Here is a 14,806-nt window from a genome sequence, read left to right on the forward strand (position 1 = left end):
ACGCGGCAACTCCTCAGAATCGCGAATAGAATGTCAAAATACCCAACGGACTCCGCTTACGAGACAGTTCAACAAACATTCCTAGCAAAATTTTTACCGAACTTAGCCCGACGAGCTTTGGATGGTGCAAGTCAAAAGATCGGTATAGAACCTCCATCGCGCTTCGGTCTCTTTGGACAAGATAAAAAAGTAAATTGTTCAATTCAAAATGGCGTTCTCACCATTGGAAACACCAGTACAAAAATACACAAAACAGAAGCACTAACTAAAGTGCCAGAAATATTATTCTATGACGTTCCACAGCATGTAAGGTTATTGGAATGGCTTCTCCAAGATTTTTTGCTCGGAAACCATCTATTATTAGTGGGTAATCAGGGTGTAGGAAAGAATAAAATAGCTGACCGCTTACTGCAACTATTAAACAGACCAAGAGAATACATACAATTACACAGAGACACTACAGTTCAATCGTTGACAGTTCAGCCTACTGTCCAAGATGGCGTAGTCGTGTACGAAGATTCCCCGCTAGTTAAGGCGGTCAAATACGGGCATGTTCTAGTCGTGGATGAAGCCGATAAAGCGCCTACACACGTGACATGCATTCTGAAGACATTAGTGGAAAACGGGGAGATGATTTTGAGTGATGGCAGGCGAATAGTCCCCAAGGATTTGATTCTAGAATCTGCAGGGGAAGTAAGCAGCTTCATACCAGTGCATGACGATTTTAGGATGATTGTGTTGGCAAACAGGCCTGGATTTCCATTTTTAGGGAACGACTTCTTCGCTTCATTGGGTATGTATTTAAAATAACAATTACTGTACTTAATGTTTTAACTGATATAGACTATGACATTATTCCACGTTTTTTTTTATGACAATAAGGGACGAGGCGAGCAGGACGTCCAGCTGATGGTAATTGATACGCCCTGCCCATTGCACACAATGCAATGCCCTACAACTGCGACACCTTGAGACAATAGATGTTGTCTCATTTTCCCAGTAATTTTACTAGCTACGGCACCCTTCAGACCGAAACACAATAATGTTTACACATTACTGCTTTACGGCAGAAATAGGCGCCGTTGTGGTACTCATAATCTAGCCGGCATCCTGTGCAAAGGAGCCTCCCATTAGTGAAACGTACAACCAAACTATGAAATAAAATTCCTTGCACGATGTTTTGATGAAGAAATATCAAAGAATGAAATAAAATATATCATGTTATTTTTCACACCTTTTTTTCCGCAGTTTAATTTGTCTATATTTCTTTGTGCAAAAGTCTACGTGATTTAAATATTATCCAAGATTTTCTTCGTTCTAGGCGACCTATTCTCTTGCCACGCTGTTGACAACCCTTCGATAGACTCTGAGTTGGAGTTACTCAGGTCGTACGGTCCAGACGTCCCCGAGGACACGATGAGGAAGCTGGTAAATGCATTCGCGCTGCTGCGGAACATGGCTGACCAGGGGCAACTCACGTATCCCTACTCTACTCGGGAGCTGGTCAATATTGTTAAGCATTTACAGGTTTGTGGATGTAATTACCATTAAATCCTTTCAGGAGCTCCAAACACATAACTGCGTTATTTTTGTCGGGTAACCTTTTCTTGAAAGGTTCATTTGGTTAATTTGAATAACACAAAAGAGGAAATTGTAATTCTTTTATTTTCCCATGAACGCAATAGCCTAAAATTATATTGAAAAAAATAATAGGGACAAAATGTCGTTTTTGACAAATATATTCGACTCTATCAACTATTTATCTTTTTAGACATTCGCTGGACACACAAAAATTGCCCCCAGATCGCGGACTTTACTGACAAAGGGTCCAAGTCAAGAAAAAGTGATAAGTAACCAACGATAAGGCACTTGTCCGACTGCCAGCTAGAAAGTGACTAAATAACAGATATTTTCTCGCTCTAGAAACGTACAACAGATATAGATAACGTGTGAATGAATGAGATACCCACATATTAAAAGTAAATCGCTGCCTGCGAAGTCAATCTCCACTAGTTTGTTGCAATGATAAGAGCTGTCAAATATAATACTCGCTGAGGTTGGCGGTCAGAAAACCTCGCCGAGTTTTTCTACAACAGTCGCTCTCAAACGCTCGCCAGGGCCCAGCGATATAACTATAAAGGCATTTATTTTCTCAATATTGATTCCTTTAGAATTCTTTTTGATGTCATTTCTAATAACTACTAGATACTACTACCACTTCGGAAACAAATGGCGCTCTGAGAGAGAAGAAGCGGCGCAAGAAACCCTCCCAGCATTCTTTTTTGCGCTCTTTTAAATAAAAATATACAATATTGTACAGTCATTTCTATCGCTATAAAATAATCACAATGTAGTCCCAGGCTGTCCGATCAGAGATTTAGATATTTAGCAGTGGAGTAATAGTATTTACGACTGAGCCTTTTTTTTATAAAACATTTAAATTTATTTATAGATAATGCCTGAACAGTGGCTGGGACTTTATTATAGAATTGTATACATTTACCCTTAAAGCTATTATGTATCTTATGAAGCCTACTAGAATTAGTTACAAGCAATCCCTTATTTCTACTGTTATAATAATGAAAATCACTATTAAGAGCAAAAAAAGCCGAAGGTTCAAGCAAGTTTATATTAAAATCTCCACACATTATAATTGACTTGCTGGTTTTGTTAAATTTTGATAGTACCTCCTCCATTCTATGTTGGAACTGTTCATATGATGCAATGGGGGGCGGTATACACTCACAATAATAAATTGCTCTAGTTCTATACAAGCTATCTCAATTAGTTGTTCTATAGAGAGATTAACAATATCTCTTCTATTTTTACATTTTAATCTATTATTAATAATAATATATGATCTACACTCGCGTCAAACTAGTTTTAGTTTCTAGGTTTATTCTCTTCTCGTATTCTAATCGCTGGTGGTAGGGCAAATTAGAGCATGTAGGATGTGACAAATGAAACCTGTAATATCAGATAGAGCATTGTTTACTTCGTTATATAAAACTTGACTTCTTTTCACTTTGAATATGAGTCTGTAATATGAGTGTCATCCACAAAAAATACCACCTTATGTTTTTTTTCTACAAGATAAGTAGATCATTTATATAAATTAGGAAGAGGAATAATCCAAGAAAAGAATAGACTTTTGTGGTACCCCTATACCTAGAGGAATTTTTTTACAGAAATACCCATCTGAAGATCTGGCGACAGCTATAGGCAACGTATTCGACTTCGACCGCTACAGCAAGGATATGGCAGACACGCTCTTGGAAGTTTTGCACACTAGCGGGCTGCCTACGCGGGGAGTGCTAGAGGGGCGGGCCTCTGAAGCATTGAAAAAGATACAGATGACTATTGAGAGGAATAGCGGGTAAATTTGTACCGTTACAATTTTTCGCTATACAAATGCCAGACAGACTATACAAAAGTTACACTCTCAATGGTTGCCAACTGCTTATATATTGTAGAAAGTTCGAGAACGAGAGGGTGTAGATATCTATAGAATCGATATGTGTGAATTTCTCAAAATAAAGGTTTTAACTAATCTAAAATGAAGCTCATAAATTCTGTAACATCTTTCCATCTTTCGGTCTTTTTTTAATGTTCTTTTTCAGTAATATTTAGTTAATTAAACTGTACTTATCACAAAAGTCTTAGTGAGAAAGTTTTAAGGAACAATTATTGTTTTAGTATTATATGTTATAAGCCACTTATTTGTACCTAGATTTTAGATAATTGTTCTGTTATTTTCTCCAAATAAATAAATAAAATAAAAATAAAACTCTAAACTCAAGTGTAAGGAAAAAGATATTTTATGCTACCAGACGCTACGTCTCAAATTGACAATTATTGTAATTTACTAAAAAAGCGAATCATGAACAAATCCAGTTTTTCATTGTATCTATTGATATTTCAGTAAGGACGTGTCGTCACCGAAGCATGGTAAAGAGGATCCAGATAATAAACCTCACGTTGGGGGCAACACGTGGGCGGGTGGGACAGGTGGAAGGGACACGGCCGGTCTGGGGGGCAAGGGGGGGCCCTACAGGCTCGATAAGGGACACGATGTGCATCAGGTGCCACACATAATACATTCATAGAAAAAAAAACTTGATAGAAGTGAACTAGATTATGGGCATTAAGTAGTAATGTGTAAACTTTACTGCGTTTCTGTCTGAAGGGCGCCGTAGCTAGTGGAATTACTGGGCAAGTGAGACTTAACATCTTATGTCTCCAGGTGACAAGCGCAATTGTAGTGCCACTCAGAATTTTTGGGCTTTTTAATAATCCCGAGCGGCACTGCATTGTAATGGGCTGGGCGTATCAATTATTTTCATTAAAAAAGCATTAACTGGATTCTGCATCCGAAAGGTAACGGAAGCCCTATTACTATGGCTCCCAAGTTCGTCCAATCGTGAACTGTACCCTATAAACTGCAATTACAATTTTTTTTTTATCTCCCACCGATAAAACCCTATTTGTTCCCATATAGACATGTCCATATATTCCCATATGAACATATATTGACGTTGTGTGGCTTCTACCCTTTATTCCCTGTCCGTTTTTTTTTGCAATCTAGTCTAGTTCTCTTAAATTAAACACTTTTAAAAGATTAACGCGTGGGTTTTAATTAAGACATTATTTATTATTTTCTCTTAATTAAAACACACAACTACACATACCAAAAAAGAAGAGGACACTGTCAGTAAATTATGCCAAAAACCATCTCTCTATAGCAAATACCACCTCCGAGGCTATAAATGGCGCTAAACTTCATCATGACAACTATGACAAACACTACTCTTTGACTCACTTCATCTGCAGTCCCCCTGAAAACGAGATCTGGAAAGGTCTTGAAACGTCGGATTTACTAAAATAAAATAAAAATGTAACTCTTACGCAAAAGTCTAATGTTAAATCAGTTACAATTACACGCGTTTTAATCCTTTAAAAGTGTTTTATTTAAATGTGTAACACTCGCATTAATCAAAGAATTTACTACAGTCTAGTTCTTATAGATCTCCCTAGGAACAACTTGGCAGGATACTCTCCTTGGACTGTATTTGCGGTACAAATGTAATTAATTGCTTATGCAAGTACGTGTTGTTATATTAAATTAAATTAAATTTCGTTTATTTCAAAGATTGCAACTTCCTTAGCAGATACATTTTATTTAATTAACAATATAGAAATAAACAGAAATGATTAAAAACCAAATTATACAATTATCGCACAATGAAAACAAGTCTGAAAACTGTGTGTGTGTGTTGTGTGTGTGAGTGAGTTTGTGCATGTGGGTTTGAGTTTGGACCTTTAATTGGGTCCATCTATGGAATGCTTGTGCATACTATATATTTATACACAAATAAAATTTGAAAAACAAAATTTTATGAACGGTGCGGGACTCAAACCCACGACCTCCGGCGTTCCGTGGCGATGATCTAACCAACTGAGCTAATCGTTCGAGTGACGTATCGTTATAAAATCTTGTATGCTTTGTTCAATTCTCAGCACAACCTGTGTTGTTTTTCAAATTTTATTTGTGTATTAATCCTAGAAGTGAGGGTTATCACTTTATAAACATAACAAATCTATACTAATATTATAAAGCTGCAGTGTTTGTTTGTTTGTTTGTTTGAACGCGCTAATCTCTGTTACTACTGGTCCGATTTGAATGATTATTTCAGTGTTGGGTAGTCCATTTATCGAGGAAGGCTATAGGCTATGTTTTTTTTTTCAAAATTAGGGATCCATAATAAAATTGCTATTTTGTAACACAAGGTGTAAAGTCGAAAACCTATTTTTGCGTGCGCTGCAAAAACTATTGACAATAGAACAAAATGATGTACAGGCTATTATATAGGCAATATTTTATTACTTATAAAACTATCGCGTGAATTATACTTTATATGGAAAACAACGTTTGCCGGGTCAGCTAGTTGTTTATATATTTATAATTAGTACGCGGATAATAAATCGCAATAGAATTTTGCTTTCACGAATGATGTTTTATGTTGATCAGCTGAGTCAGGCGGAGATAGACGATGTGCCGGAACACGTAAAGAAGGCAGCGCGGGAGATGAACAGGAAAGTGTTCGAGGAACGGCTGCAGGAGATCAGGATGAGCGAGTTTGACGCGGGCCTGTACCAACAGTTCTACAGAGCGGTGCAGCCTCAGGTGTGACACCTCTTACTACATACATACATATAATCACGCCTCTTTCCCGTAGGGGTAGGCAGAGACCACTTCTTTCCACTTGCTGCGATCCTTACATACTTGTTTCGCTTCGTCCACTTTCATTATTCCTTTCATACATGCTCTTCGGTTTAGGGCTCTCTTGACCTGGCCTTTTTTCAAGAAGTCTTTCAAGTGATCTTACTGCTACCAAAATAAGCATTACCTATATATTTGATCTGAAAGAATAAAAGATAGACAGAGCTACTTTTACATTTATAATATTGGTGTGAGATTGCAGACAATTTTGTAGTTATTAGTAATTAAATTATTATTATTATTGATTAATTAAATTAATTCGTTTATTTAATTAATCCCAGCAGTGAGGGATATCATTTTAAAAGTAACAAATTGTTATATTTGATAGAGGGACATATCAAGTCAATTTACTTATATGCAACTACTAGCCGATCCCGCGCGCTTCGCTGGGCGAATTTTAAAAGGATATAGGATAAATTAATGAAGGATCGTTGGAATACGAAAAATAAGCCATAAAACATCTAGGATAAATTTCGCATCGACTGGTGGTAGTTTCATGTCGATACCATCAGTGGTTTAGGCGTGATGGAGCCTCATACAAAGACCAGTTTCATTAGATAGATATATATAGATAGAAATTGGCGTTGAGCAGGTTTTCAACTGTAAAGTAGATCTGAACTACTTGTATAGCCGAGTGGTTAGCGATCCTACCTTGGTTGAGGTGAGGTTTAGCGAGGTCCCGGGTTCGAATCCCGGAATATGGATGTTTGTTTCCGAGTCATGGATGTTTAAATGTATTAATGTATGGTTATATGTATGTTTAAGTAAGTATATTGTATTAAATATATCATTGTCTTGTAACCCATAACATAGGCTATATATGCTTAACTTGGGGCAAGATAATTTGTGTAAAAAGTTTGTCAATATTATAGATCCTGTAGATGAAGCCACAACCTGAGAGTTGAACAAGATTTATAAACCTCACCTGCATCGTTCATACATTTTGGTTAGATATTTAATTTAATGAAATTATAGATCAGTGCGTTACGTGGAGTACTCGCAGAGTTGCAGGCGAAGAAGAAGGAGAGGCAGTGGAGCAGACACCAGACTAGCGGGGAGTTGGACGACGGGAAGATTATTGAAGGTAAGACTTGGAGAGGGTAAATGTATATGCATCGCTACATTACTGCGTAGTATACATAGTATATTACCGCAAAGGCCGGGAAAAAGACAATTCTAGGTCGAGTATGAGTCACTAAACACGATACAGGCAATTGCCATTTCCCGCCGAGGCCGATATATAGCGCTTTTCTCAAAAGAATGCGGGGAAATAAAACACACTTTTTATATTATACATTAAATCATATTTACCTTTGTCGCTTCTTCTTCTATGTGTCGTTTGTTTTAAAATAGAAAAATTAACAAAATTTATAACGCACACCCGAATGCGCTTCATTCAACACAATACTCAACGAATCATATTGGCATACATATAAAGGATCATTTTGCCGTTTGAGGTCACAATGTAAATATGTGTAATCGATTTTCTATGACTTATCCTAATAAAGTATTGGCGAGAGACCAAAATGTTTCGATCCGATTGTTAACAATATTTCCAGGTATATTCGCACGGTTAATCTGATAATTGGCTAAAATTTGAACTAAATCAGTCCAGCCATTAGAAAAAATCATACATTGATTTTTATGTAATATATAGATTAAATTCTATTGTTGTAGGATTTACAAACAAAATGTATAAATCGAGTCTAAAGGCTTTACAAATTGACCTGACCCACATTAGACCTTTCGAATATTTACAAAAATGGCTTAATGTTTCTCAGGTATAACAGGCGAGAGATCAATATACCGCCGTCGAACAGAACAGGAGCCACCGCCCGGTGCGCCGCCGGACAAACCCAAGAGACTGAGGCTAGTGCTCGACGTGTCCGGTAGTATGTACAGGTGAGATAATAGAATCTTTAATAAATTTCATAATTTAGGATAAAAGCATAATTTTTAATTGGTTTCTTATTTCTTTTTAGCAAACCCTTTCTTTAGATACCAATATACCTAGTCTTGCCATAAATACTGAAACAAAGTAAAAGGCCAGGAGGAGGCCAGTTATCAATAGAAACACACACTTTTTCCATGGGAAAATTCGTCACTGCCAATCGTACGGATTGTTTTAGGTGCTCCAAATTATCATGGCGTTTAGAGAAAGTCGTACTCTCTAAAACTGACCATAAATCATAATCCAGCGGATTTAAATCGGGACTAGACGACGGCCAGTCTTCAGTTCTGATGAAGTCCGAAACTTTCGTTTCCAACCAAGAGTGCGTAGACCGAGCTTTATGACTCGGCGCCGAGTCTTGTTGGAAGGACCATTTTTACTTCTGAATTTTCTGTGTACCGCGTCAGTAGTTGTTTCGATTTAACCACCCTATTCTTTTTTAAATTATCAGTTATGATTAGTCGGGGTGTTCAATTACCAGTACGTCTCTTATAGGATGCATGTCCTAGGTCATCTTTTAAAATACGCGACATGGTTCTAGGTGATATCTTCATCTCCCGAGATAAAATCTTTTGCTTTTGGACAGGAATTCTTCGAATTCTTTGCCTTACTGCTTTGACCACCTTTTTCGCACGGACACTTCGTGGAAGGCCAGATCTTTTTCTGTCACAAACAGAGGAGGTCTCATTGTGCCTATTAATAGCCCGGTACACCGGCTCCATACATTCTTTTATTTTTATATCGCTAAATATTATACAGTGTAGTGGCGCCAAAATGAGAAAACTCAACGAACAATCATAAAAAATGATAGATTCCAAATGCAAATGTAATATTTTGTTTATTTTTAATTGTAACTGTATTTGTGACAGACTAAGTAATGAGGGTTCACTTAAGCAGTATATGTTAACAGTAGCTAGCTCAACGAGGAAACTCCTCAACTGAATGAGAAAAAAGAGAAGTATTCTCGTTAGGAGCTAATCTTAAGCGCATGGCTGCTATAGGGAAAAGTAATACTGCCTTCCATAGTTAAATACGTTTAAAAAGTTTCAAAAAGCTATGCTATTGAACGATGAAGAATTTCTACATATGGTAGGTCCATATCCTGGATGTCAATCCTGGATTAGTCATCAGAACTAAATGTTTTTTTTTTAAATGAAAATAAGGGACAAGACCAGCTGACGGTAATTGATACGCCCTGCCCATTACAATGCAGTGCCGCTCAGGATTCTTGAAGGATCCAAAAATTCTGAGCGGCACTACAACTGCGCTCGTAACCTTAAGACATAAGATGTTAATTCTCATTTGCCTAGTAATTTCACTAGCTACGGCACTGGTAAAATAAAAATATGTTTAATTCAGCTGAATCGGCTGATGATAACAGAATCGAAATTCAGTTGCAAGATTTAGAACATAAATACAAACATTGACACACCCGACTTTTCCACGATTAGGTCAGGAATGTAAGCCACACTATACGACCCACTTTGCCTTTGAGCCTCTGGCGCTTCGTAATCGACAAGAGTACCAATGATTATAATATTATGTTTGGAAATAGGTGTTCAGACAAGCAGTGCGATTTTCAAGGAATTTTCTTCCACGTACTACAAAGCTGTGGCATGAGCTTCCTTGTACGGTGTTTCCGGGTAGATACGACATGGGTACCTTTAAAAAAAAGCGCGTACACCTTCCTTAAAGGCCGGAAATCCTGTAATTCCTCTAGTGTTGCAAAAGTGGCGGTGATCACTTAACACCAGGTGACCCGTACGCTCGTTTGTCCTCCTTTTCCATAAAAAAGACTTCTACTGTTGGTTTTTAGATTCAATTCATACGATGGTCGTTTAGAACGATCGATGGAAGCAGTAGTTCTATTGACGGAGGCGCTAAAAGGCTACGAGTCCAGGATACGATACGATATGTACGCGCACTCAGGAGAGGAGCACGCGCTAGAACTGGTGCGAGTCGATCGCCCTCCCGACAACGAGAAGGAGAGGTTACAGGTTGGTCCTTCGAGACGGATGCTTAGAGCAAATATTTGAATAAAGTCCAGTATTTTATTAATCCCGTTTTTTATTATATAATTCATGGATTACTTTTTAAAATTCTTATTCAGAATGTAATCTTTAACACGGATGGCGAGGTTGATAATTTGTAGTTTTAAGCGTGTGATGAGATGGTGGAAGTCGAATGTTTCGATCAGTTCAAGCAATTCCAGCCACCTTCCGGGATAAATGCATTCTTTTTTGTTTTCTCTTATAGTGATAATTAATTTTAAAACGCCATAGTTAAGTCCAAAATTATATCTTATTTGTGATTATGTCGAATAAAGAATTAAACCACGTTTTTGTGCAACGCAAATCAATCGTTTAGGCATTCATTTCCATAATAAAGGTAGTCATAAAATCACTTTATTCATGTATGTAACGGAAATTACACTTACGGATACAAATGATTTAAGTTTTCTTTAGTTTTAATTCCGCCAATATTTGTTTTTAAACAATTCGACACGTGTTTCGCCTCTACACGAGGCATCCTCAGGACGTGTTGTCTCGCCAAAATCTAGCACGAGACATTAATTAACGGACACGGAATTAACACTAAAGAAAACTTAAATCATTTGTATAATTAAAGATTTCCGTAAAGTAACGTCTACTTCAATAGACACTTACGGATACCAAAAAATTTCTTTTCTTATTAAATTTACCGCCACTTCGTAAAGGGTTCAGCTGAATGAGAAGAAGTAAGCAAGAAACTCATTGCCACTATTTTAAATGAACATTTACATTTTTATCGTTTTACATTTCAATTACAATATAAGTAAAGTGATGCAACAAAAATATTCAAAACGTCTAATAGTCAATGCCTTACACGAGTAAGTCAAAAAAGTAAATGTACATTAATACAAAACAAAAGTTATTGAGTACACCACACCGTACATAAATAAAAAAATATAATAATTTTAATTTTAGGAAGTAAAATGTTGTGTTTACAGATAATCCGCACCATGCACGCGCACGCGCAGTTCTGCTGGTCGGGTGACAACACCCTGCCTGCTATGCGACATGCCATCACCACTCTGGCGGGGAAGGATGCTGACGAGGCCATCCTCGTGGTGTTATCTGACGCCAATTTGCGCCGGTAAGATTACACACTATAGGCACCCACACAGGGATGGTTGATTTGACAATAACTCTATAATGATGTCTTAGTATGCCCATCTAGGTTTTTTATGACAGTAAGGGACGAGACGAACAGGACGTTCAGCTGATGGTAATTGATACGCCCTGCTCATGACATTGCACTGCCGCTCAGGATTCTTGAAAAACCCAATAATTCTGACTGGCACTTTCGTCACGACACGAAACACAGTAGTGTTTACACATTACTGTTTGACGGTAGAAATAGGCGCCGTTGTGGTACCCATAATCTAGCTGGCATTCTGTGCAAAGGAGCCCCCCGCTGATACACTAGCTACGGCGCCCTTCAGATCGAAACACAGTAATGTTTACACAGTAATAAAAATATGTATGTTCCCTCTGGATCCTAAAACGGCTATTTTTTATGAATCAACCCTGTGATTACGATTGGATATATATAAATATGTCTCCTTCGTTTATCCGTGATTCCCATTCTTGCGTGCTTTCTTCTATTAGCATCATTCTTTTCTTACATGCTTTTCTACATCTCGAAACTCGCATTAAAATGTGTCACATTGTCTTTTTTATGACAATAAGGACGAGACGAGCAGGACGTTCAGCTGATGGTAATTGATGCGCCCTGCCCATTACAATGCAGTGCCGTTCAGGATTCTTGAAATACCCAAAAATTCTGAGCGGCACTACAACTGCGCTCGCCACCCTGAGACATAAGTTGTTAAGTCTCATTTGCCCAGGAATTTCACTAGCTACGGCATCCTTCAGACCGAAACACAGTAATGCTTACACATTACTGCTTCACGGCAGAAATAGGCGCCGTTGTGGTACCCATAATCTAGCCGGCATTCTGTGCAAAGGTGCCTCCCACTGGTCTCTTTAAAGTTAAAGTTACTCTTTAATAACTAAGTGAAACTTGTCTGTGTAAGTTATGTGTTGTTCTATTTTAACCGTATATGCGACATTGCAAGGGCCGAGTGTTATATTTCTTAAACTTTCTAGGTACGGTATATCGCCACAAGAGCTGGGCAGTATCCTGATGTCGGACCCTCGAGTGCAAGCGCATGTTGTGTTCATTGGAAGTTTGGGTGACGAAGCCAACACGTAAGTAACACTAAGACACCAAGGAAAGACCACTTTATGGTGGTGAATTTTGGTGCTGCCTGGTGGTACCGGACTGGTCAAGATTAACTTTTTTTTATCACTCTTTTTTTTATTTTTCACAGTAACGGACGGGTCGAGCAGGATGTTCAGCTGATGGTAATTGATGCGCCCTGCCCATTACAATGCAGTGCCGTTTAAGATTTTTGAAAAGCCCAAAAATTCTGAAAGACTTAAAATGTTAAGTCTCATTTGCACAGTAATTTCACTAGCTACGGCGCCCTTCAGTCCGATGCACAATTATGCGTACACATCACTGCTTCACGGTAGAAATAGGCGCCGTTGTGTTATCCATAATCTAGCCCGCAAAACTGTAAAACTTTCAAGACTAGTTTGGCTGAAACTAAACTTTTCCTTAGGTCCCGCAAATTTAATAAATATAAACAATGAGTTTTATAATATAATATAGTTTATCTAAACAGATGCTTTAAATCCTTTTTTAATGATTCTAAAATACACAATGTTCTAATAAATTGTACTGAATTTCATTACAACACTCGTTTGGATGATGTAATGGTTACTAGGACTGGCTTTTTTAATGTTAGCAGTAAGCCAACTGTTTCAGAATCTTATATAGAGTATTTATATTATGGGTGTAGATAAAGTCTTGTATGCAACTGTTGATAATTAGGTATTCAAACACTCATGTCTCACTATTATCACAAACCCACATTCTTGTTTTAATACCCCTTATTACACAACAGTTGCATAATAGTTATTCATAATAGTATCACATGTGTGTTTTAATACCTAATCATCAACAGTTGCATGCAAGATTTATCTACACCCAGAATATGAATCCTCTAAAAGATTCTCGAAAAGTTAGCTTACTGCTAACATTAAAACACCAGTCCTAGTAGAAACCTAATATCATTCATTACTGATTATATACAAATAAACTAAGTATTAATGAAACAATTATTTATTTAGTAGTAATTTACATTTTGTATAGTGCAATAATTAATTCACTCGAATATGTTCTTTTGCAGCGTTAAAATGAATTGCTCATTTTTTGTAAACAAAACAATAAAAATATCGGTGAAAAATGGCGGGGATTCGAATAACCTACTTTTTCTTTACAGCGCGCGACGTTTTGGTAGTGTGGAACGCGCGTAAACGAAAATGTTCATTTTTTGAAATTCATATAGATACCACGCATCGAGCAATAAGAATGTGGCTGTCTGTTGAAACTCTTTGCGCATGGGATCGAAAAAAACATAGGAGCGTTGTTATGAAATTCAGTACAACATTACAACACTCGTTTGTATGATGTAATGGTTATTAGAACATAGGGTGTTTTAATGTTGGCTATAAGCTAACTGTTTCAGAATCTTTAATAGAGGATTGAAAGCATGGGTGTAGATGAATAACCATTATACTTCATATAATATATCTCCGCACCATTTACCTTCTAACTTTATTGCGCCCTATTTGTATTCAGGTTGCTACGCGCCTTGCCAGTTGGCCACGCCCACGTGTGCATGGAAGTGTCGTCACTGCCGCATATCATGCAGCAGATATTCGCCTCCTCGCTGTTGCAGAACTCCTAGTACCAACAATCAATCAGCACGCACAATATTAGCGCATCGGACATGAAAACTATGATGAAAAATTTTAAAGACTTTATTCGACTTTCTTTTTAGCTATACTTTTAGCAAATTAAATATGTAGTTTTTTTTATAATTAAATGGTCGCAGGCGGCTCGGTGACTGGCCTTTCCATTCCTTTGATTTTAGTGGGGCTACGTAAAAAATGGCGTTATGGGACCAACTGTTATTCATAATATTATAATAATTTTGATGATATTATGATGCTAGGGAAAACATTTGTTTTCCACACCTCCGCGGATGGTTCATGCAAGCGTCGAAGAATTCGCAGGGTCGGAAAGTGCAACTATCCTCCCGGAAAATGGGGTGAAAAAGCGAACTTTCCGTTACAGATGAAGTAAAAAATCATGTACGCAACAAGGAAGGGAAAAAAGCCTCGAACTGCGTGCTTGCCACGGTATTGCACGCTGTTTGAAATGGCCTGCTTCCTTCCCTAGTTGCGTATTATGCTACTGTTAGTTCCATTTACATACGAAATAATACTTCAAGGGAAACATGTAATTTTTTGTTACATATTGTTGTTTTTAATTTACACGACTCTACTGTCCATTCGTCCTCTGAGTTGCTTTTATGACGTTCTAGTATATTTGAAACGACTTTTGAGAACCCGATAAGTGTAGCTAAAAACTATAAAAACTAAAAAGGTATATACCAAAGA

At 37.5% G+C, this 14,806-nt stretch overlaps 2 protein-coding genes across 2 annotated transcripts in view; both read left to right on the top strand.

Annotated features, from left to right (window-relative positions):
• Window positions 1-14,806, top strand: part of LOC126979610 (zinc finger protein 33A-like) — a 109,346-nt gene that overhangs the window by 69,419 nt on the left and 25,121 nt on the right. The gene's annotated exons all lie outside the window — the stretch shown is intronic.
• Window positions 4,631-14,248, top strand: LOC126979644 (von Willebrand factor A domain-containing protein 8-like). The gene is made up of 8 exons (XM_050829094.1): window positions 4,631-5,082; window positions 6,029-6,184; window positions 7,256-7,364; window positions 8,062-8,182; window positions 10,048-10,228; window positions 11,221-11,366; window positions 12,383-12,484; window positions 13,983-14,248. The coding sequence occupies exons 2-8, from the start codon at window positions 6,086-6,088 to the stop codon at window positions 14,089-14,091; spliced, it is 867 nt and encodes a 288-aa protein (XP_050685051.1). The 5' UTR covers window positions 4,631-5,082; window positions 6,029-6,085; the 3' UTR covers window positions 14,092-14,248.

Source organism: Leptidea sinapis, chromosome 3 (assembly GCF_905404315.1).
Source record: "Leptidea sinapis chromosome 3, ilLepSina1.1, whole genome shotgun sequence".
Taxonomy (NCBI): Eukaryota; Metazoa; Arthropoda; class Insecta; order Lepidoptera; family Pieridae; genus Leptidea; species Leptidea sinapis.